Source organism: Numida meleagris, chromosome 6 (genome assembly GCF_002078875.1).
Source record: "Numida meleagris isolate 19003 breed g44 Domestic line chromosome 6, NumMel1.0, whole genome shotgun sequence".
In the NCBI taxonomy this organism is placed as follows: Eukaryota; Metazoa; Chordata; class Aves; order Galliformes; family Numididae; genus Numida; species Numida meleagris.
Window position 1 is genome coordinate 28,528,450 of NC_034414.1, and position 23,298 is coordinate 28,551,747.

General features: G+C 48.0%; 2 protein-coding genes across 5 annotated transcripts in view; one reads left to right on the forward strand and one right to left on the reverse strand.

The window, feature by feature from the left end:
- On the forward strand, positions 2–4,085 carry CCDC177 (coiled-coil domain containing 177; the record flags this gene model as incomplete). The annotated part of the gene is made up of 1 exon (XM_021402233.1): positions 2–4,085. A coding segment is annotated over one exon (1,452 nt), but the record flags the coding sequence as incomplete, so codon positions are not given.
- The window catches only part of PLEKHD1 (pleckstrin homology and coiled-coil domain containing D1), a 30,885-nt gene continuing 16,952 nt past the window's right edge, over positions 9,366–23,298 (reverse strand). For 2 of the 4 annotated variants that reach the window (XM_021403157.1, XM_021403156.1), the window contains 7 exons: positions 23,148–23,242; positions 22,114–22,207; positions 21,154–21,329; positions 20,510–20,642; positions 20,162–20,306; positions 19,214–19,363; positions 14,328–18,139 (listed from right to left, as the gene is read on the reverse strand). In XM_021403157.1, coding sequence (XP_021258832.1) covers positions 17,979–18,139; positions 19,214–19,363; positions 20,162–20,306; positions 20,510–20,642; positions 21,154–21,329; positions 22,114–22,207; positions 23,148–23,242 — 954 coding nt within the window. In that variant the 3' untranslated portion in view covers positions 14,328–17,978. The other 2 variants (XR_002440570.1, XM_021403158.1) reach the window with 2 other exon arrangements.

The window sequence follows — 23,298 nt, forward strand, 5'->3', positions numbered from 1 at the left end:
CGCCGCCGCCGCCGCCGCCGGGCCCCGTCCCGTGGGGAAGGCTGCGTCGTCGGGGGGTGCCAAGGCCAAGAGCCATTCCCTGGACTCGCTGCAAAAGCGCCGGGAGGGCAGCTGGGGCAAGACCTCCTCGGAGTCAGGAGCGTCGTCCTCCTACAGCGGGGAGAGCCTGCGGGGGCCGGGGGGCAAGGGGCGCGGCCGGGGCCGGGTGGCCGACGGCTCCCTGCTGGGGCGCAGCTTCAGCCTGGGTGACCTCAGCCACTCGCCGCAGACCGCCCAGAGGGTGGAGAGGATCGTCAGGGAGGTGAAGAGGAAGAAGGGCCTCTCGGAGGTGCCCGAGAGGGACAAGAAGATTGCCGCGCTGATGATCGCCAAGCACCAGGAGGCCAGCCTCCTGCGGGAGCAGCGGCAGGCGGCCCACCTGCAGTGGGACAGCCAGCGGCGCCTGGCGGAGCAGCGGAAGGAGCAGGAGGAGAAGGAGAAGCAGAAGGCCCTCCTGCAGGGCCAGCGGATGTGGGAGAGTCAGGTGGAGAAGCGTCGGGGAAAGCTGAGCCAGGAGCAGCAAGAGGCTGCCCTGCTGAAGCAGAAGCAGCGGCAGGTGAGTGAGGAGAGGTGGCGGGAGCAGGCGGAGAAGCAGGAGCGGCTGCGGAGGGAGAAGCTGGAAAGAGCCGTCCAGGAGGACAAGCAGAAGAAGCTCCATCAAGAGCACAATCTGAAGGCGAAGGAGGACAGCAAGAAGGAGCACCGGGAGCGAGAGGAGCAGCTCCTGCAGGAGAAGCTGTCCACAGCTGCGCAGAAGAGGCAGAGGAAGGAGGTGCAGATGCAGAAGGAGAGGAAACTGCTCAACCAAGCAGAGAAACTGAAGCACGAGACTCTGCTGAAGGAACTGGCCAAGCAAGAGGCAGAGGAGAAGGAAATGCTGAAGGCCTCCCTGGAGATGAGTTTGTCCAAGGCTCAGGAGAACTATGAGCAGCTGGTGGAGAAGAGGAACCAGGAGCTGAGGGAGAAGGCCAGGCGGGAGGACATGCAGATCCAGAGAGCCAAACTGGCAGCAGAGAAGAAGGAAAGAGAGCAGAAGGAGCACTTGGAGGCCCTGGCTAAAGAGACAGAGAGGAAGCTCCAGCATGCTGCCCAGGTGGCTGAAGAGGTGGTCCAGGAAAAAGCCCGCAGGTTGGTCTTGAGCCGTCTGGAGAAGGAGAAGGTGCAGAAGATGAACAAGCAAAAGGTGGAACAGTACGAGGACTTACGGCGCAGGGAGATTCTCCTTTCTATAGAGAGGAAACTGGAGAGGAGCGAGCAGATCTTCAAGGAGAAGAAGAGTGTCTTGGAAAATGCCAGGTCTGTAGCTCGGGCATCCTTCCATGTCCGGGAAAGGGTACGGGAGGAGACAAACATGCGCACCTTTGACAAGATGGCCTTCGAAGCAGAGCTGCATGCCAGCCTGGATAAGAAATGAAAGAGCTTTCCATGGATCAGTGGGGACACTTTACCAGGTGGCCCTCATAACGTATCAGAAAGCTCCTCTGCATTAACATTTAACAATTGAAAAAGTAAAACTAACCACCCTAATTTATTATTTTGAGGGAGCAGGGTACCGCACAAAAATGTGGCAGCTATTTCGCGTACTTTTTAAAACTTGTTTTTGTTCCGGATGTGTTTTAAGGACTGACCTCCGTCATCTTTACAGAGGGGAAGCAAGCTTTTGCATCCTCCACCCCCACAAGCACAGAGGGCTGAAGAAGAGCTTTGCGTGATACTTGTGAGTTACCAATTGATTGTCTAAACTGGAGCTGACTACAGCTGCACTATTTTTTGTTGGAAAAACAGACAATAGAGACTACGGGCTACTCTTAGAGCCTATTGACAAAAAACCCAAACCAACCCAGCTGATTCTGGTTTGAGTGACGTTCAGTGTGGTTTAAGTTACAGGATTGCATTTTCAAAGCAGCTGCACACCCAGGAAGATGAGGATGGCTCTCTTGGAGAAGTCCATGTGCCCCCGGGTGCGTCTCATTCACTGCTGACATTAAACATCGCGGAAAGAAAGCATGGGTCAAGAGGTCAAGGCTTAACAACACCGTAAAAGTAGGCATTACAATCCGAGCTGGGTAGAAGCTGTTAAAAGTGCTCACAAACACCACAATTTCACTTTTGCTGTTTGCAGCTGTGGCCTCTCCCCACTATCCTTACCCTCCTTTCCAAGTGTCTCTTACAAAAGTCCGTAGAGTTTCTTCTTTCAGAGAGAGGAAGGAAAGAATTTTGTGGGCAATCCACAAACTGACAGTCACCCAAACAACCCATTTGTACATTAAAATACAAAAATTAACAAACCGCTTGGAAGCTGGCCTTGGTTGCAAACATGCAGATCATTTGCAAATGGAAATCTGTGAACAGATTGCATAAAGGAATGTTCCACGTTGGGAACATTCACATCTGACGAGACCCTGAGCAACCTTCTCTGGCTCAGCCTGCTTTGAGCAGGAGGCTGGACGAGGCATCCTCCGGAGATCTCTTCCAAACTGCTGACTGCATGAGTTACTTGCAGTGAGACACTCACCCAGCTCTTATTGTTGTCTGCTGAGTAGGGCAGCTTTTGTCTGTCCATTGGTGCTATCAGTTGTATTATTATTTTAGGGCACAAGAAAGAGTAGATGCACAAAATAAGGTATGTTATAGATTCTCTTAGGTGAGGATCATGGCATTTTTTATAACTAACTCAATACCATTTTGAGGGAAACGAGACCTTTTGTCATGAATGCACTGGAAATGTGAAAAGCCTACCTACGCCCCATGGACAGCATTCAAGTCAGTGTTCTGTTCCAGTTCTCCATGTTTACTCTCTGCCAGATCGCAGTTACAAACCCGCATCCAAACCAGGCACATTCTGTTGCTTTTTTTTCTGGCTCCAGGCAGTGCCAGCGCTGTGCTCCACCATCCGTGACACTGTGCTGAGTTGCTGTGGTGATAGCTGTCAAACCTGGAGCAAGAGAGAGAAGCAGCAACAAGAGCCAGGTTCTCATTTCCTTGCAGATGTCTCTGACATACAACACAGGGGAAGAGGAAACCAGAAGAAGGTTGATATATGACACAGGCATGCAGTGTCACATGCATAGATCGCTTATCTCTCAGAAGGCTTTAAAGAAAGTATTAAATGAACGGCAACAACAGCAGTAGACCAAGCACACTCTGGTACCCTGCGAGGCTGGAGATGTTGTAAAAGGAGTGCTGAAATGAAGTAATTTGATGGAACTTGCTGTCTTTTAATCACAGAGCAACTGGAGCTGTGGGGGGCAGATGGCACAAAAAGCAAGATGTTGGACACCTGAGTTATGCTAGCTCAGTCACTGGCTTGCTGTGTAATGTCAGGCACATCCTTGTGGGCTGCTCCTACTGATATAAAAGGAAGCAGAATCAGACTCTTGGGATTGATGTGGCTCACAGGAAATAGTAACACACGGCTTGGCAAAGTGCTTCCAGGGCTTTGGATGAAGGATGCTAACAAAGCACAAAATAGTGATTTATTTATTTGTTTGTTTGAGGTGTTACTAAAAAAAAAGCACATCTGTTGGTGAAAATGATCAGGTAACACCAACATCTAAAAAATGCACAACTGTGGGAAGGACAACTATGCTACTGCTTCCAGCTAGGAGCCTGTCTCTTCCCTCTCTTCCTCAAAACTAGAAGTGGTTTGAAAAGAGAAAGCAATCTTCTTGTCCTGCTGTGCCACCAGTCATGTTCATGTGTTGTTTGTACTGCAGTGCGTAATGGGATGGGCAGATGAGTGGACACGGCCGCTGTCATTTTTTCCCTTAACACTGCATTTTACCCTCTGACATTACATTTCCAGTGCAGATTGAGAAAATTTTTACAGGCCAGGAGAGGCGCCTTGGCCACTGACTGTAATTACACCTCAAGTCCGTGTCTTGCTGCTGACTGAGTTTGACATCTTGGGGCTACAGCCAAACTAATCAAAACTCACCTCCATGGTGGTAATTGGATTGGCTAACTGCTGTTCCTTATTCTGCGCAGTGTGCAGCTTGAGTTTTGAATGTGCAATCTTTGAAAAAAAAATATTTTTTTTCAAAAGACATGAATTTGTGTATGGACTTTATTCATTTCTGTAGCTATTCCAGTATGAAGCTTGTGAGAGTCAATGGAGTTTATAGCTGTTTAAAGTAATGACATCGATAATGAAGTCAGCTAGTTGAGTGGAGTCATGAGGGGTATTTTGTGGGTCTGCTTATGCTTCTGTTTATTTGAGGAGTTTTACTGCTGGATTTCTATGGAAATTGAAATTAAGCCTTGAGATACACGCAAAACATATGGCCTTTTTAGATGAGGCTTATTTTATATTTGTGATACTGAGCTGCAGGCCAGAGAGAGCTAAGAATCAGAGCAAGTAGCACGTTATCTGCTTGCACAGAAGTTCATCACAGCTTATTCAAGGTACAGGAGGAACTGATAACATTTGGTCAGGCCCTACAGAAAGGTAGGCTGGTTCTCTCCTCAGATTAGAAGACACATTTTAGGCTATCAGTCTATTATAATCATGAGGTTGCAGCAAAGAATTTGCTTCTAGGTCATGTGCATGCCTGCTACAGAATGACCTCTAGATCTTGGACTATCTGCATTTTAAAAGCAACAAAGGCCCTCTACTGGGAAATTCCTGTGACCGTGGCACATCTTAGGTCTGACTAGCATTGAATTCACAGGTTTCTCTTTCTAACTAGATTTCATGTTGGATCCTGTTGTTCTAGTGGGACAACCCAAAATCTAGATCCAAATGCCACTAAACTCTCAGATATGAAACCAATCACATTTGCGCACAAACCTGTAACTCCACCTATAAAGTACTGTACTGGTTAGCACTGCCAATGGACTAGAACTCCTACTAGCATTTAACCTCCTAGAAACCACTCTGTTCGAACGGTTTCTGAAGTCGAGACATTGCAACACTGGGGAGAGAGACTCCATTATCATCTAAATGTTCAGAAAATAATTTTGAGACCAAGTCCTGAAGTTCCTTTTCAGCTAAAGCTGGAGGCCTTCAGTGCTGGTGGAAGTTCCAGCACTCTGTTTCTTCTAAGTGCTACCTCTTAGCAAAAAATTCATCTCTAAACCATGACCTCTCTGTCAAGGTTGTATTTGGCAGACACGTTCAAAAGCTACTAGGAGGCACAGCTGCACCCCAGTAGTTAATATTTTACAAAGTATTTTTAACCCAGTTTGTCATAAACACTTTCACAGCATGGATAAGAGATGTGTGAGGATGAGATTTCTCACCTCAGTTACCTGCTGTGGTTCTCTTAGGGAGCTCTAGGCTCATTCTGTGCTAAAATTTCTCCTGATGCCAGGGAAATTTTGTTCAAGAAACTGATGCTGAAAATGCAGTATGCACAGGTCTGAGAGGTGTGCATGTCTTTACTAAGATGACCTTGGACGGGGAGTTGTGGAGAATACAGTATTCGCAATGCAAAGTCCATCATCCAGAAGTTTTCCAGAGGTTTTTCCAAGAAGGGCCCCAGAGCCACGTCCATTAGCCACCCTCAGAGAAGTGACATTTTCTGCTCCCTTACTGACATCTGAGAAAGCCAGGCTGATGATATCCTACCTGAGAGTGGCTTCTCATCGCCACCAGGCATTACACCAAAAGAAAGTATTTGCTTTTGCATGTGGCTCTTCTTCCTCTGGTGGTTAAGACATAGTAGTTAGAACACATTTTTTCAGGTTTTGTGGGTTTGGTTTTCTTTTTGTTTTTAATTCAGGTGCAGGATGTATAGGGACAACACACAAGAGCAGTTAGATGCAGCACACCGCAGGTGGTGGCTGTGGCTCTCTGCTCACGCTTGCTTTGCAGAAATGGGTCTGTGCAGTTGCCCAGCAGAGCAGCCTCCTCATCTAGAAGTGCGGAGGTGCTCTGGGAAGGATCCACCTGCTCTCACATCATGCAGGATCCTTTCAAAGCATGCCACTATAAGCTCACTTAATGCTTTGCTGAGTTAAGGTCCTAAGGAATTCAGTTTGTTAGGTTCAGACTTACTGTCATTGAAAAAGAAGGCCATCCTAGGCAAAGAAAGGTACTGGCTTGCTCTAAAGTGAGCTGATGGAGCCCTAACACAACGTGTTGTGGGAGTGCAGCCCCATGTCCCCTCTTTGGAAGCTTCCAGACAATACCTCAAAATGCATTCTTCATTTATGCACAGCAACCAGCACTCTGGGGACAGCGAGTGGTCAGAGCCTTTGTAACGGGATATGCCCTGTGTCCCATATGCCTGTTAATGCTAGGGCATAAAATATTCAGTTCTGGGTCTGATTCTTTTGTTCTTTGCCCATTCATTTTAGCATGGCTCTTTGCTGTGAAACACAAACGTGGGATTTTAGTCTAAAAGGACCCAAATACTTCTCTTGCAACTTTACACTAATTTCCTCCATCTCCACATTAATAAATCCCACCAGCAGCAAGAAACATCCTGGATTACAAAATCAAACTGCCAGTGCTATTTTGCTCTCGTGTGCTTTATACAGCTCCCTGCATCCAATCCTAGGACCCAACTGCGAGGTAAATGAGTTATTGCCCCCAGCCTCAGCACGGAAAGACTGAAGCAGAAAGAACGGATGTGACTTGCCCCAGGCCATGCTGGCACTCAGCCGGAGCTCTCACTCACATCCTCCCTGTTCCCCCAGCAGCCCTAATTAACCTCCTGGTTGCAAGGGGAGGGTATGCCTGAGCCTCTGCTGCGGCAGCTCCTCTTGTTGCTGCTCTCCAGCTGGAGCTTCACGGGGGTCTTAAAATGCCAGCCTCCACTTATAGCCCTCATCATCAAACCTTGAAGCACGCAAAGGAACTGTAAGGATATTTATTCTTTCAAGCAGGGGGCCTAATGGAGAATGGCACAGGTAATGAGGTGTCCAGGAGCAAGGCAGGGCAAGAGGAAGGTGCCTTAGAGGGAATGGGCTGGGGGTCCAGATAGGAGTGTTAAACAAAGAGAGCAGGCATGAACTGAGTGAGAATACCTACACCATCCTGGCTGCCTAGAAATAACTGTATTTATGACAGCAGGTAATAACACTATTCTTTCTTCCAGCACACTAAAGTCACAAGTTCACCTCATTACTTACTTCACTGGAGCTAACAGTTACTCTAGGAATTAACGCAGCCCAGATACTTTAGCCTTTCTATTATTTATGCCAATCACAACGTGTTAGGATAGGTTATGTCTCTCAGAGCCTGGTGGAAATTTCCTTTTGCTTGACCCATGCCTGGACAGCAGGATGGAGGGTCATGCAGGCGCTGGTGGTTTAGGCACAGTGATGAGCCCGCTGATACTCCCTGCTGCATTCCTGAGTGTTTGCAGAGAGCCGCTCAGCGCAGCTGACACAAAGGCACCTTATCAGACAGCAAGCTAACAGTGGGGAATGAGAGGTTTGGCCCTGTGATGGATGCTACTGGGAACATTTGGGTTTCTGGGAGAGTGATAGGATAATTCCTTCTCATTTTTAATCACCTCTTAAGTATGCTGGGCTATTTTTGTCAGTTATTTAATGATTTATGAGAGAAGGGAAAATAAATGGGGAAGGGAGTTCAAAACATAAATGTGCAGGTAAAGCAGAAAGACGTTTTCCTTTCCCTCCTGAAAAGCCCCAAGCATTATGCCAACAGTTGAGAGCGTTGTTAAAGTACCCATCCGCATGCATTTTATTCAGGCCAAGGAGGGGTCCATTCTGTTGGCAGCTTTGCTCCCTGTGCCCCTGTCTCCTCACCAGCTTGGTCCTGAGGCTCCTGCTCCCATCATCTACACCCCTCATGGGGATCCAGCCCCAGGCTGCAGCCAAGTCCAGTGCAAGTCAGTGCAAGTCCAGGCAAGCCAGTACATGAGCAATTAATTACAGGTGCTGTCTGAGCCTAGGCTTTGGGTCTTTGACTGGTGTAGGTCAAAAACATACAGAACAACTAGGATGCTGTGGAGCAGCACAGGGATGCTGCTGTTTGATTTCCATATAGCACAGCACTGCTAATTTGATTCCCTTGTGCTGTTTTCCCAGATGGTGAAATGTGGGAGAGCACTAGTAGCACCAGAAACCTGCCCCAAGTCAGAAAGGGAAGAATCTGGATTTTGGTACTAAAAACAGTATGAATGTGAACCGTGCTACTGGAACAACCACTCTGAGCACACGAGGCTGGGAGATTTTGGGAATGCTTAGGTGTATCTTACAAGCTCTGAGCCATGGCTCACTTTTTCTGCTAGTACTCCATGATGTTTCCCCTCCTGCTGCACAGGAGCAAGCAAATCCAGGGAAGATTGTTTCAGAAAACCAGAGGCAGGTGGGCGGCCTGAAGGATCCTTCAGTGCTGTATGCAGTGCTACTTAGAGCACACCTGACATCTGAGGTTTGCTCTGCAGACACTCCACATCGCTTTGCGTGGTAGCTGTCACACCAGCTTACGTCTCTCGGATGCGGCAAGTCCTAATATTTTCCAGGCAGAAGGGACTCTGTCTTACAACAAAAGTTTTCTGTGATTCCTACTACATTGCAAACAATCTCACCTCTTCTTGTTCAGTCAGGTATTTCAATGCATTCTCTTTATGGCCCAATAAAGAAGAAAATGTGATAATTCTGGTTCCTGGAGGCAGTGAAGTTCCCCCTGAGAGCTACTGGCCTCTCCAAGCGCCTCTGTTCAACGTACACTGCTCTAATCAACAGATTTCCCATGGAAAGCAACCTGCAGAGCCCACTCTGCAGAGGGACTGTATCATAATGCAGATGGCACATGATTCAGTCACAGTCTGCAAGTCCCCCCAAATGCACAGAAAATTTACCGTAATGCAGCTACCAAGGGAATTTCTGCAGAGCCTCCTGGTGTCCTCAGAGGCCTTTTGCATCTGTCCTGATGCTGGTGCAGTACCCACTGACCTTGCAGTGCTGGCTGCATCCTCTCCATGACAACACACTGCAACGCTCAGGGAGAGGAAGGCATCCTGCAAGCAGGCAAGGATGGCCAGGAAGTATAGCTCTACAGAGGATGATGTTATTGTCAGTCTTTTCTCTTGGAGAGGTTGGAGGCCCAAATGCAAAGGGATAAAATGTCTTCTAAGAGGAAAGGATAGAACTGATGAACAGAAGAGATAAGAAAGAAGTGGCCAAGTGGGAGATTTGAACAACCTCTGGACTTTGAGGCAGCAGCTGAGGGCAGCTGGAGCTCCTGGTTCTGCTCTTATTGTTTGAATGTGAGCTGGTGCTAGGATTTTCCCTTGTGCTAGGCTTAGTAGGATAAGGTGCAGGAGAAGTATCTAGCTCAGGAATCCAGACTGCAGCAGCATGTTTCAGCTGAGGCTTGTGTCAATTCCACTTTTTTTTTTTTTTTTTTTCCCTCCTTTAAGGAACAAATTTAACATCAAACTGCCAGGAGCGGGCAGAGGCCCACAGCTCAGCTCCTTTTGGGAAAGCAGAAAGCTGGCTGTGAGCTCCTCACCAAGGCCAAGCAGAGCTTTATCTGTATGCAGATTCTATATAAGAGCTAATCAAAGCTCTCCCTCTGCTTTCACTTGCAGGCAGAACCCTAAGTATCACGAGGGGTTTGGGCCTCACCCTTCTATGATTTGTACAGTTCTAGGATGCGGTTATAAACCCACAGATTGGGGTGCACCTGGACAACACATGACACTTGCGTCGGCACACTCCCTGGGCACCCGAGGTACAAGGGGCAGGGAGGGCCTGGGTGTAGGAGCTTTCTTCATCTCTATCCAGGCCAAGTCTGCAGGATTAGCAAGTTATCCAGGACAGACCAAACAAAAGGTAATTACAAACCTTTTTCTATATAGCAGATAGAAGATAAGATCAATACACAGAGGGACTCCTGACTTCTGACACGTTTAAGCCCTCAGACAGCTCTGGTTTTTGCACCAGATGGCTCCATCGCTCAATAAAGTAGTGCCCTAGATACACTGGTTGTTTTCCAGCCCGCCAGCGAATGAAGGCGGGAGGATGGACATGTACAGCCACATCCTGTGCTGTTACCACAGCTTCCGAGGTCTCCAGACCTATTGAAAACCGCTGCATTTTTGCAGTCCCCTCCCCAGCAGCAGCTACCAAAGGGATTAAACAGGGAGTGTTATCTAGTGCAGTGGCTTAATCACTAAGCAAAGGGCTCATCCCCTGACCACAAGGTCAAGGAATTATCTCCCTGACAGATAATACAGGCAGGGCTTGGAACAACACGAGATGCTGGATAGCCATTGTCAGCCTGTGGGTTTATTGCCATTTCTGGGAGAGTAATGCCACTAAGATGCTGTGAAGGTGCAGCATGGCTTCCCTCACCTGCCCTCAGATGTCTTTTGAGAACAGGGGAGGATAAAAGCATATAAAAATGGCATTCAACCTTGTTCTCAAACATTTAAAAAAAAAAAAACAACAAAAAACCACAACACCAAATCTCAGAGGGCAAAAGGCTTTGGAGGCTGGGTGCATTTGGCACAGAGTACTACATAGAGAACATAATACGGCAGGATCTTCCAAAAGGCTGTGAAGAACAAACCAAATACCAAGCCTGAAGAGAAGCAACACAAGTGACCTGTGGGGAAGCACATAACCAGAAATATGATTTCAGAGTTCTCTGCACTAGCTTCAGCAGAAGGTGGGACGTCCCACTCCCCTTAGGCCAGCTTGTGCGTGCTGAGCTCTGCCACAACAAGGGCAGCCCTCCGGGCTCCAAGGGCACCAGTGACAAAAGTCTCCAACAGATATTGAAACGTAAGGAGTCCAGGTCTGCTGCCACCAGAAAAGAGCAAGAGGAACTCCTCACACAGCGAGCTACAAAACCATGTTTTGCTAAGAAAGAACACAGGACATGTTCTCAGGATTCACCCGAAACCACCTCCCTGTACAAGTCCAGGTGCCTCATTTGTGAGGGTCAGGGGCTGCCCTGAAGCTGGAGGTGCTCCTATATCCTTGTTCTTCACACCACGAGGGTGAGTTCTCAGTTCCTCTTCATCTTGGTTGACAGCACTTCATTTTTCAGGGAAGCAAGCTAGATCTTCTCAGAAAGCCAGAAAACATCTGTGAAGCAGCACCAGACAAGTTGTGTTATGACTCCTTTCATGGCCACCATAGTTTCTCATGCTGGCTGGATCAAGCCCCGTCCCCTTGCTGCCTTTGTCTGAAGGACAAGTCACGGTGGCTGAATGTTTACCAGGTGTCCACCACCCCAGCCTCCCCCTGTGGCCCCAGGAGGCAACAGCAATAAAGGACAGCAGGGGGAGATGTGTCCCCTTCAGGGGAACCTTCCTCTCAAGTTTGTCCTGCAGGAGGCAGGTCCCTGCAGCTGCCATATACCAGGCCTCTGAGTCACCTGGGCCATAGCAAAAGGCTGGGCAACCCCATCCCACTCACTTCTTCCCCACAAGCAGACCTCCCCTCCCATCACACAGCACTTACGCTGGGCTCACCAGGTTCTCCCCGGGGCCCCACGCCCACGCTCTCCATGCATTGCCAACTCATGGAGGCTGCCAGCTGGGGCCTGTGTCATCGGTCCTGCTTTGCTAATGTAGGTGGGCAAACACCCCAAAAGTGGCAGAGATCCCGTTCCCCAGCCCTTCCAGCCACAGATTAGAGTAATACTAAGTAGGTGAAATGTACTTGTCTGTGGCAGACAGGAGGAGAGATTAGATGCTACAATGCTCTGTCCTAACTTTAAGCTTTCCGATAAATCTCTGAAGATTAAGGAGAGATGAGATTCCATAATATAAAACCTGATTTGACTTTAGCTCAGCTAAAGACGAGCACTCGCTCCTCCACAGCCCTCCTACACACCTCGCTTTTCTGCACACACAGGCATCAGGAAGGGAGCTGAGGTCAAGGCCCTGAGCTAGAGACAATTCCTCCACGCTGCCTCCTGCACCCACAAGCTGCAAACCAGGACCAGCTCTGTCCCACAGGCTCCATCAGCTAGTCCTGTGCTACCAGGCAGTGGGCAATGGGCCCCTGCACATACAGGACATGCCCAAAGCTGGGCACGAGGAGGGCTGCAGAGCAGTTCCTGGAAGTTAGCACCCTGGGGTGCTCCCTGAACACGTGTACACATTTTCTGCATGAAACACTCAAGTCTGAAAGACTTTGTGAGTTGAATGAGTAACATTTTCTAGACAGAAATTCAGTACTATTTAAAAAACGCATGAGCAGCTGCAGCTTCCTACAGGCCACATCTTACCTCCCATGCACCTCTCAGCGGGGTGGGCCTCCCCTCCGCCAGCAGCAGTGCCATGGCCCAGTTGCTCAGCACAGCAAGCCAGGGGGATGTCAATCTCAACCTCATGCAGATATCCTCCATTAGCCACATTAGAACAACAAAGTCGAAAGAATGGGCAAGCACAACAACAGGCAGATCCAGCACCAGTATTATCATCCCCCTCAGACACACTCAAGCCCCTTATTGCTTCCTCATCCTTAAAACTAGGTGAATGTTTTTGTTCTGTTCTAATGCTCAGAAAGAAGCTCTGAAGCAGCTGTAAAGCAAGGAAGGCCACCTGGCACCCCTCTGTCTCTCCTGTGCCTCCCATACACTCTGGGATGACACCCCAGGCTGGCCCTGGCCATGAGGCACCAAAGGGGACTCACCCAGGCGGCTCACGTTCCCTCCACATCCTCAGAGCAGGAGAAGCTGCTTAAGAATGAGGGCTCAACAAGGGCTAGAATACCTTCTCCAAACCAAACCATTTTTCACTTGCTGCAGGCTGGCTTCAAACTTTGAATGCAGCGTATCCTGCAACTCCTCCTCACTCAAGCCTGGCACATCAGAGAAACACTAATTTTGCCCATCTACAGTACCGTTGAATGGCTGGGAATTTTTGTCCTCATTTTGAAGCCCACGTTCCCCCTACATAAGGAACAAAGCCAGCTCTGCTTGCACAGAGAGCCTACATTGTTTCTCTTAATCTAAAATAAGTTCCACATTAAAGCCCACCTGCTCTGTTTTTGTGTGCAGTGAGCAATGACAAGAGAAATTCAGCAGAGTGAAGAAGAGGAAGCTGGGGACAGGATTCATTGCTTTTTGTCTGCAAGCACAGCAGCTGCAGGCACAGGAGGACCTGGCCATCTCACCAGTGTCAGGAAGGGGACAGCCAATGCTGGGCTCGCATCACTCAGCTGGGCCCTGCTAGCACAGTCAGCACTGCCTTACCCCTGGTCTGCAGCACAAGTAGGGGAGAGGGGAAGGGGACTGTAGCTTCAGACCCTTTTTGTCCAAGTACAGGGGGCTGAACGTCAGCTGGGACTGGATGTGGTTTTGCTTACTGAGAAACAGGACATCTGTGTTTTGCATATTGAGAAGAGCATGCCTTTTTTTTTTAAAAAAAAAAAAACGCCAACACACTATCAGGAGTGGTTCAATTTTTAGGCTCTTCTGCTGCACTCCCCCCTCTCCGTCCTCTTTCTGGAGAAGCCTCCTCACCTGCAGTAAGCAGCATTGCTGTGCCTCTGACAGAATGGAGAAAGGAAAGGGGGGATGAAAGCACTTCCCAAGCGAGTTGTGATCTCTCATCTCTTGTAATCTTTGCAGTAAGCCTACTCAGCTAGCTTGCTACAGGAGCTGCAGCATTTTCACCTCCTTGCCGTGTGGCTTTAACTCTTCTCACAGCCTCATGTCACTAACCTACCTGTGCACCTCCATCAGCAGGGTCTTTGAGCACTTGCGAACCCCAAAGTTTGAGCTTTACCACCTGTGCTATGGCCCTGCTCCGGGCCATGCTTCAGAGCTCAGAATGAAACCTAGCACAAAGCAGAACCCTTTCCTCTCATGCCAGTGGGACAGGGGTTGGTGGCTCCAGCAGACAGGCACTGATGTAGGGGTGAAGTGAGAGCTCTCCTACCCACAGCACTAACAGCAAAAAAACAAAACAAACAACAAAAAAAAAAAACCCAGGAGCAGCAGTCCTGGGAAAAGACCCATCCCTCTGCCCCTGGATGGTTTGAGGCAGGGTGCAGCCAGGAGGAACTCAAGAGTAAGCAGAATTTACTTCTTATTTTAAGCAATGCAAAGCTTGCACTTCTCATAATACAGCAAAAGAAGAACCCATGACCCCACTCGTTCTATTTATTGCAACACCTCTGAAATAGAAAAAGGTGCCTTTGCTACCTCCACAAAATGGCTTTTGTCATTTTTCTTCATCTGAAGTAGCAAACCTGCCAAGGCTGAAAAAGAGATGCCAGCCCCAGCACTGCAGCACCTCCTGTACTCAGGGCTGGTGGAAAAAGGAGCAGAAAGAACTCACAGGCTTGGCTGAATCCTCAGCTAGATCTTTCCTCATTCCGGCTTTAGAGTTAAGCCTGCAGTAAGAAGGAAAGAGTTACTTAATATAGGAGACATTATCTTGGTGGGCAGAAATGCACAGAGGCTCTGAGTGAGCAGGCAGGCAGGAGAGCCTGGAGATGCAGAGAGCAGAACAGCACAGCCCCACCACAAGGGAAAGGCCACCTCTGACCCAGCACAGCCATGCTCCAGTGTCTGACCACAGCCCATTCCCCCAGCACCACCATTTCTCCCACCCATACAGAATGCTTCTTGTGAGGCACAGCGTGAGCCACCTCCTGTCCCTTCAGTTGCCACAGGAAGTACATGTATGAAAAAGCATTCAAAACAGATATTTTCGTGAAAAAACTATCATCCTACCTCCAAAGAGCCATACTAATGTCACGCTAACTTCCCAAGCTGAAAGCCTGCCCACCATCTCAAGATAAAAAAGCCGCGCTCCAGAGCTGAGGATCGCTACCGCCTGCATCCCTCATACGCCAAGCACAGCAGTGCTAACACCAGCGACAGTTCACCCTGTTATTGACTTCTGACCCTGAAGGCAGTTTCCATTTCTCCTCGGCTTTCTCTGCTTTAGAAGCTGCAAACACTGCAGGGTGGTGCTGCCTTCCTTTCTCTGTCATTTACTTCTGGGCAATAGTAAAGCCCGGAGGCAGCGAGTACCAGAGGAGCTCCTAAACTCCTGTCCACAAAGCAAAAACCACTTGTACACCAAACAGTGAAACAGCCTGGAGGCTTCCTGTAGCTCAGATGGCAGACCAAATTAACCCTTAGCACAGCCTGAGCAGGAGCCATGGCTCTTGCTGTGAACAAGTAGGTAAGAAGACACAGAAAACACAGACACTGTGGCTGGTGGTGTCCGTGCATTAACACTATTTTAACAAAGCTCTAAAGGGGTCGACTGGGAGTATTCAGGGGGAAGAAAGGTTCCTAGGTGAGAAGACTCTCCCAGGGAGCTCATGGGGTCAGAGCTAGCAGGATTATGGTCTGCAGCAAGGAACAGCCGATAGCAATCATGTTGCCACAGGTGGCTGAGGGCATGGCTTGGTTCCACCTGCTTACCTGAAGCCAGCAAGCTGAGTGAGATTTCTGCTTTAGATTTGACACATCCTGGATTTAGCATTATACCCATTTTAAAGTGCAGAGGCTCAATCTAGTAAATAAAGTAGAAGTGGGTGGCGAGGGTGAAAGGATTTTACACACTGTCCTTCAAGAGGTGATGCTCAGCTCGTACAGCAACGCAGTGAAGCACAGCAAGTACCCTAGCAGTAAATGAGCACGTCACAACAATTTGTCTCTACTCCTGCAGAGGCAATTTAACATCATTTCAGTAACAGTGTGACAAGAACACCTAGGAATTCACTCTGGTATCAATGTAACTTTTATTTATTTATTGCTGTCAATATGCAGTAAAGGAAGATCAGATGTGACTACCTCCCGAGTACAATACTTCTGTAAATTACGATATTGTGGCATTTGATTGTAATAGATCAAAGTGTTGCATTCACAAGCCACTGGGTGATTTTTCTAACTGCCTTGATTACAGATACACTCTCTGGCTGTACTCCCTGTATCTTCCAGTATTACATGATAAAAAAGAATTGCAACTGGAAAATAGCCTGAGATGTTGATAGGACAGTGCAAAGGGGAAAACCAGCTCAGCTTGTTTCTCTCAACTTTTCAACCTTCTGGGAACCAGAATTAATTTCTGGCTTTCTAGCATGCAAGCTAGAGTGGGGAAAAGCACAGAAGGATCAAGTATGCTAAGGAGGGATGTAAATTTTATCTTCCTGTCCCAACATCTGTCACTGTAAAAGTGACAGCTTTCTGTGATGGGCCCTCTGGCTGTTTAAGACATCCCATTAGCTAGCAGAAGGATAGTGGTCAGTAAATGGCTGAAATGGAAAGACCGTGCCTTCAGTGCTCATCCTCTGGTCACACACTCCCCTCTAGGAGCATTCAGCACATCACACCCTGCATCCTCCACCAGCATCAACACCACTCCCAGGGATGACAGGACAGCATCCCTTCCCTATTTCATCCCCAAATTCACCCTAGAAGCAGCACAGGATTGGAAAGGAGTAACATTGGTGGCCAGAAACAAAGCCTGAACATGCCCAGTGCCACAGCCTGCATGTAGGTAAGCAGTCACCCCTGTCACTTGACAAAAAGGGCACATGTAATACCCAGGGGTACAGACCTGAGAGCCCCAGTAAATTGGCAGTTAAGACGCCCAAGCAAGCTCCGCAAGCTTCATCACCTTTGTATGTTTTACATCTTTGTTTTCTGACTTATATCACAGGGATAAAGTGTCACTGAGTGTGCTTGTCACGTAAGCTACACAGCTTAGTGCTCTGTAAGCACTAAGCAGTGCTGTTACTGTTGTGTGGATAATTATTAGCCAGCTACCTGCATAAAGGAGAGGCTGTAAGGTTTGTACAACAAAGCCATTCCTCTTATGTAAAACGCAAGATAACCAGCTACGAGGTAAATACTCCACTGCAATAACCTCATGTAGAACAGTGGGGAGTGACCAGAGGCCAGCCAGGAGCCCACTTCTGAGTAAGCTGTTTACAGGACCTCTCCCATTCCAGCCTTGACTTGCTGGAGGTCCAAGCTGGACCACAATAGCTTGGGCTGCAATTAAGAGGACTGGCAAAGAGCAGTACAAAATGCTGGGTAAGGGCTATTTGCTGCAGTACCCACAGAAGTGGATTTCCCCAACTCCGGCTGCACTGCCCTGACATCTTGCTGCTGACAACATTTGATTTGCAAAATGGTAGTAGGTGTTGTTGCTGAACAGTCCTCACCCCACTCACCTATCCTTAAGTTTGTTCTTATCCAACCATCAGAGCCAAGGCTCCTTCACACTGAATCTGCCTACCATTTTCTGCACAGAGCTTTTCTCCTCCTCCTGACAGCAACCTAGCCAGCTGTCTCAATGCAAAGAAGTGGAAAGATGTCCCCAGGGTGTTCTGCCCAAGGTCAGCACACCATAGCCTTCCCTCCAACTTGCATTGATACTACTGAGTTATCTATGAGATCTTTGCACATGATGCTTTTGGAGGCAAATCACAGAATGGCTTAGGATGGAAGGGACCTTAAAGATCATCTAGTTCCAACTCTCCAGCTGTAGGGAGAATCCCCATGTTGCTTTCACCTTGTGCTGCTATCTCTCTGCTTGAAATGTTGCTGCAGCAGGAGTTTGCCCTGTATTTGATGTTATGGTCTATGCTCAGGAGGCAGTTTCCTAGATGATATTAGGTAGAACAGGTTAAGTTGTGCCAGCTGGGGGTGGCTACACCAGCTGCTCCATGGGCTAATGAAGGGTTTCTCAGAAGCACCTGTTTTTAGCAGGCAGACTAGGCAGCAAAGAAAAGAGGCACTTCCTAAGCTAAGGCCAGTGGTTCACTTTAACACCAGCCACAGTATCTCGGCAAAACATGGCTTAACGTAAGCAGCTGAAGCAAAGAGACATGATCCAGAGTCATCAGCAGGGCAGAGCACAGGGAGCATCCAAACTAAAGCAGAGACACTACCTGAGGGAATTGTCTACACACAACTTCCCCCCACCTTCCTCACCAAAGGATGCAACTCCCTTCTGACCCTAGTGCCTGACGGCTTAGTGGTTGCAGAGCCAAACGGCAAGTTGAGATCAGAAGTCCCCTCTCAACATGAGTCACTTTTCATCCCCTGATGATGAATCTTTGTGCGACCTCATGATTTGGTAGAGCGCCTCACGGAAGTGCTGGTGCCGGCTCAGTCTTTTGGCTGCCTCCTTCAGCTCCTCAATGTTTTCAGCTTCTGCATGTGAGATGATGAAGGACTGAGACTGCTTCACTGAAACAAGAACAGCACAAGAAGGCCAGCACATTCAGTCAGGGGGACAAACCAAAGAAAGCTTCAACACAGCACATAAGCCATGCAATCATCACGACTGAGAGCCTAGCCAGGGATGAACTAACCATTGCACCAACAGCTTCACCTTATTGCTTTCAAGGAAGAATCACAGAATGGCCTGGGTTGAAAAGGATCATCTAGTCTCAACCCTCCTGCTGACTGCAGGGTCACCAACCACTGGTCCAGGCTGCCCAGAGCCACATCCAGCCTGGCCTTCAATGCCTCCAAGGATGGGGCATCCACAAACTCCCTGGGCAACCTGTTCCAGTGCGTCACCACCCTCTATGTGAAAAACTGTCTCCTAATATCTAACTTAAATCTCCCCGTCTCAGTTTAAAACCATTCCCCCTTGTCTTATCACTATCCACCTTCGTGAACAGTTGTACCCCCTTCCTGTTTACACGCTCCCTTCAAGTACTGGAAGGCCACAATGAGGTCTCCCCGGAGCTTTCTCTTCTCCAAACTAAACAAGCCCAGTTCCCTCAGCCTTTCCTCATAGGAGAGGTGCTCCAGCCCTCCGATCATCTTGGTCACCCTCCTCTGAACTCGTTCCAAGAAAAACGCTGACAGCAGGGAAATACATTTTTCTTCTTTACAGGTCCTTTGCTTTACCTCTTTCCAGTTTTACAGTTCTGCGCAGAAACTGATCTGACCTCAAAGACAGCCATTTTGAGCACTGGACTAGGCAAGACGTTATGCAGATGTCCCTTCCAAGCTAAATCCCTGTGAACGATTAATCTCAAATGAAGTCAGCTTTGAGCATATGTTTTTGTAGGGGTCTGGAGGCATCCCAGCAGTTCCTGCATACCTTTCCACATTCATGAAGAGACAGGTAACTATGCAGATTTACTGCCTGTTCTTTGGATAGAGAAGCCCCAGGTTTGCCTGTAGTTCCATGCTACTGCTAAGGACTATGTAATATGAAACACATTTGCAGATCTTACTGCTCTTTCAGCCTCATCTGCACACATCTGCTCCTGCAGGACACAGAGGAAGAAGCTGCCCACTACCTACAGTCATTCCACGAAGCACTGGCTCTCCGGCGGTGGAGGCGGCAGCTCTTTATGCGACGAGTGGCAGCTTTGTGGATGTACACAGAGTTCTTCATGATCACAGGCATCTTGGCCTCCAGCTCGGCGTTGCGGATACACTCTTCAAAGAACTCTGAAGAGAGTACACCACTGTGAGCAGTGACAGGAAAGACACTGCAAGCAGTGAACCAGCCAAAAGGGACTACACTTCATGAAGTGACAACATCTCATGAAGCTCCAGGACATCATCAAGTTCATAATGACATAAACCTCCAGTGCCATACTCAAATTAGAGAAAAACTAGCAATCATCATTTCTCCCTTTGTCTTTCCCACATCTGCTAATGATGCAAACATAGAAAAGCAGCTTTCTCTCCCTGATAATATCATACAGATTCTCAACTCTGTCACCACAGAGGGCTCTGAAGCCTTGCTGGGCATGCTTTCCCTGAAGAACTTCTAGAACCAGTCAAATCTTTAACTGCAGAAAGCAAGGAGCTAGCAACACTGTCATGCACACATATAGCCAGATGATCTATGAACAGACAGGGATTTCTTCATAGCACAGCAAAGATTAGCAGTAGAGAGCTGCAGCAATCATCTGGAAGGACTGAGCAAAGTGTGCTATGCCACAGCTTCCCTGTTTGACCTTTTGGAAAGCCTTTACTCATCTCTCTGCCCATAGGTTTGTCTTCCATTATATAGGGAAGTATGGAGTAATTTTGTACTCCTTTGAGGGTGAAGCATCAAGTGTATGCATAGCATATTCTGACTCCTCCAAACAGAGGTAAGGTTGAGGTACAAAGAGTTGGGAGAGCACTCCAGGTGCAGCTTTACTAATTTGGGAACCACTTTTTGAGCCTGGGAAGATGGGAAGAAATATTTCTTCTTGGAGCTCGCTCATCAGTAGAGAAGATGGATAACTGACTTACTTCTCAAATTACTGACATCTGCTTTCATCTTCTCCTCCTTCTCCTTGTTACGATCCAGAGAATTTAAGCCTTGCTCCAAGCTCTGCAATGCTTCCTCAGCTTCCTTCAGCCTCTTTTCCAGTTCCATGCGCACCTTCACCTCAGCCTGAGGAAGATGAAGAAAACAAATACTCCTGAAAACAGCTTGTGTATCAGTAAGCCTTCTGCAACTTGCAAGGTTTGCAAGAGACTCAGTGAAAGATTAACAATAAGGAAAACCAATAGAAATAAGATAAGACAGTAAATTTATTTGTCATGTCTTCAGACAGAATTTAAAGTCCAGATATTTTTAGCAAAAATAGCCGGTACCTTGAGGTCTCTCTCTGTCTGCTGCTTCTCTGCAGTCAGCTCTGAGAGCGAGTTCTGCAGCGCTTGTGACTGGGAAGAGTAAAATTCCCGCTCCGCCTCCAGGGCTCGGGACCGCTCCTCATTCTCCTTCATCCTGGAGCACGGAACAGCAAAAGAAGCTCACCATCCCACCCCAGTACAACTCACAGAGGAAGGGACTTGGTATTAAGTGGGGGCATGTGTAACTACCAGCTTGCCAAGAGCAAAGAGGTGCTAAAGGCAGCATTATCTGCATTTCACTTCAGTAGTGCAGGCATGGCTGAAGAAAGCCATGTGGGCAGTTCCTCAACCCTGCTTTGCATTGGCAACCTAAAAGAAGGACAGCAGACAGCCACATCATGGGGCACCACAAATCCTGATCATGGTAGAGTTGTCCTCTCTACCACAACCAGAAGTTGAAATTAGGGATCTTGCCTGCATTCATGCCTCAGGGTAAACAGGGGAAGAGTTTTGAGGTGATCCTAGCTTTAAGCCTGGAAATACTTAGCCATACCCTTTCTGAATGTCTCCCATCTGTGAGGAGAAAAAAAACCACCTCTTTTCCCACTAGAAGGCATCTCGTTGCACATCCATCACCACTGTAAGAGCCTCCGTCCCCACGTCACCTCTTCTCTGCCAGAAGTTTCTCCTCCAGGAGTTGCTGCATCTTCTCTTCAATCTGCTGCAGGCTGCAATGCAACCCCCAGCTGGGGCCTTGCTCCTTGCTAGGACTGGTTGAAGGTGGGCTTTCATTATTTGTTTCCAGCATCTCCAACATTTGCTGCTTTTCCACAGAGAGCTCCTTGAAGAAGGACAGAAACTATTAGCATCAGCCAAGTCTTACATTTCTGCTCCTTTTCCTGTCAGGTTCCTCCTTACTGAATTCCTCCATCTTTACACCCACATTCCTCGTTCGGGTTAAAAACGGGTAATACAAGGTAATAGGATGTACCATGCTGCAAAGTGTTCAGTCTGTTGTGTAGCTGGAGTACAAATGCTCCTTCCCTAACCTTTCAGATCTTTTTTCCTACCCATAACTGTGGTTAGGAGAAGATTTCAGGAGGAAAATCATGAAATCCTGTCCAGATTTTGGACATTCTGGACAAATTTGTAGGATTAATGTTGATTGGCTTCAGCAAGCCAGTTGTGCTGAAATTTCACAAGAACTATATACATTTAGAAAAGTCATTTTTTACCTCTCCACCAGAGCAACACCAAGTAAATAAAAGGGTTTAACACATCAGCACTCCATTTCCTAAATTCTTGCATGGTATACAATTCTCTCAGAATGATGCTTCAGTCTGTGAGCAAACAATATTTTTCTGCTACTCTAATTTCCACCAGGGCTTATAGAGCTACTGTTCAAAAATCAAATAGCTGTTTGGTTTTCTGGGTTCCTTGCCATTTCTAATCCTTTTCTGAAGAGGATTTTGGCCTTTGTATCAGCTATTGAAAGAATCAGTTCATCTGCACAGGGTTGACTCTGACACTAACAGATTAGATTCATTCCACGGGACAGCAGTGCGTTCAGTCCTAGTAACTCATCATGGACTGCTGTCACTCAGAAGGGAGAAGTGGTCACTCACCTCTAGGTTTTTCTGTAAGGACTGAGTCAGGCTTCGCAACTCTTTCTTTTCTTCCTCCACTCCATTAAGGGAGCGGGCTGTGAGCTCTAGCTCCCTAAAGAAGGAAAAACGGTGATAGCTGTTGCAGGGGAATGCTAGCCCCACAAACCACGTTTGGACTGCACAGGCTGTGGACTTCAATGCAGGACCTGCTACTGGCGGTTGGTGCAGGCAGCCCTCAGGAATCAGGAATTCCAGACAGGAGTGTGCCAGAAAGCATCACACCTTGAGCACACTACAGGCATCCAGGAGCTTAGCTGTGCCTCCTGGTGGAGACAAAACCAGCCCCTGTGTGCTTCTCTAGTGAGGGCAGGACCATGATTACAACTCACAGAGCTCAGACAGCAAGCATGAGTAAACACGTGTGTATCTATGAAAACAAAAAAAAGCTCATAAAACCACACCAGCTTTTCTGAGATGCTGTTTAGGGAGGAAAAAATAAAAATGAAGAGAACAACAGGAAGATATGCCATTTCAACACTCAGATAAAAACAACTCTTCTCCTTTCTGTACACATTTGTTGCTGATATTCTGCATAGTGTAACTATCAAAAACACAAAATTATTCTTAGTGAGACAACTTCAACCTCCACCCATTCAGCTGTGTGCGCAAAATCTGACTGAGATGTCTGGAGCCCACGGGGCTGGTGCAAATAAAACCAGCTGTCTCACTGAAATCCTCTGAGATCTGCCTGTTGCCATACTGCCCCAACTATCCAGGGGTTTGCTTATGTCCCAGCTTCTTGGAAATGAGGTTGCTGGAGTCTTGAACAGCAAAGGAAACTAGGATGTGTTCTATTGGTCATGCAAATCACATCAAATGCACGTCAACAGACTTCAGCCATTCCTGTTTTGGTCAATATTGCATTTATCTCCTCCGTAAATAGGCAAAACCAGTGAGTTTTACCCATCGCTTTGATTCCCAGTCTCACCAGCGCTCCCACCAAGTGAGGGAGTTGGTATCCTTCTCCCTCCCTGCTCAGCTCGTGCCCTTACCGCCTGATCTGCTCCTGCTCCAGCCGCAGGTCCCGTACCACCTCTTCAAACCGTTGCTTCTCTGCTTCCAGCACCTGGTTCAGTCGCTCCAGTTCCTGCACCAAGAGAGGAGGCAGGAGTGTACTCCGCACTCTGGCATGCCCCCACACCA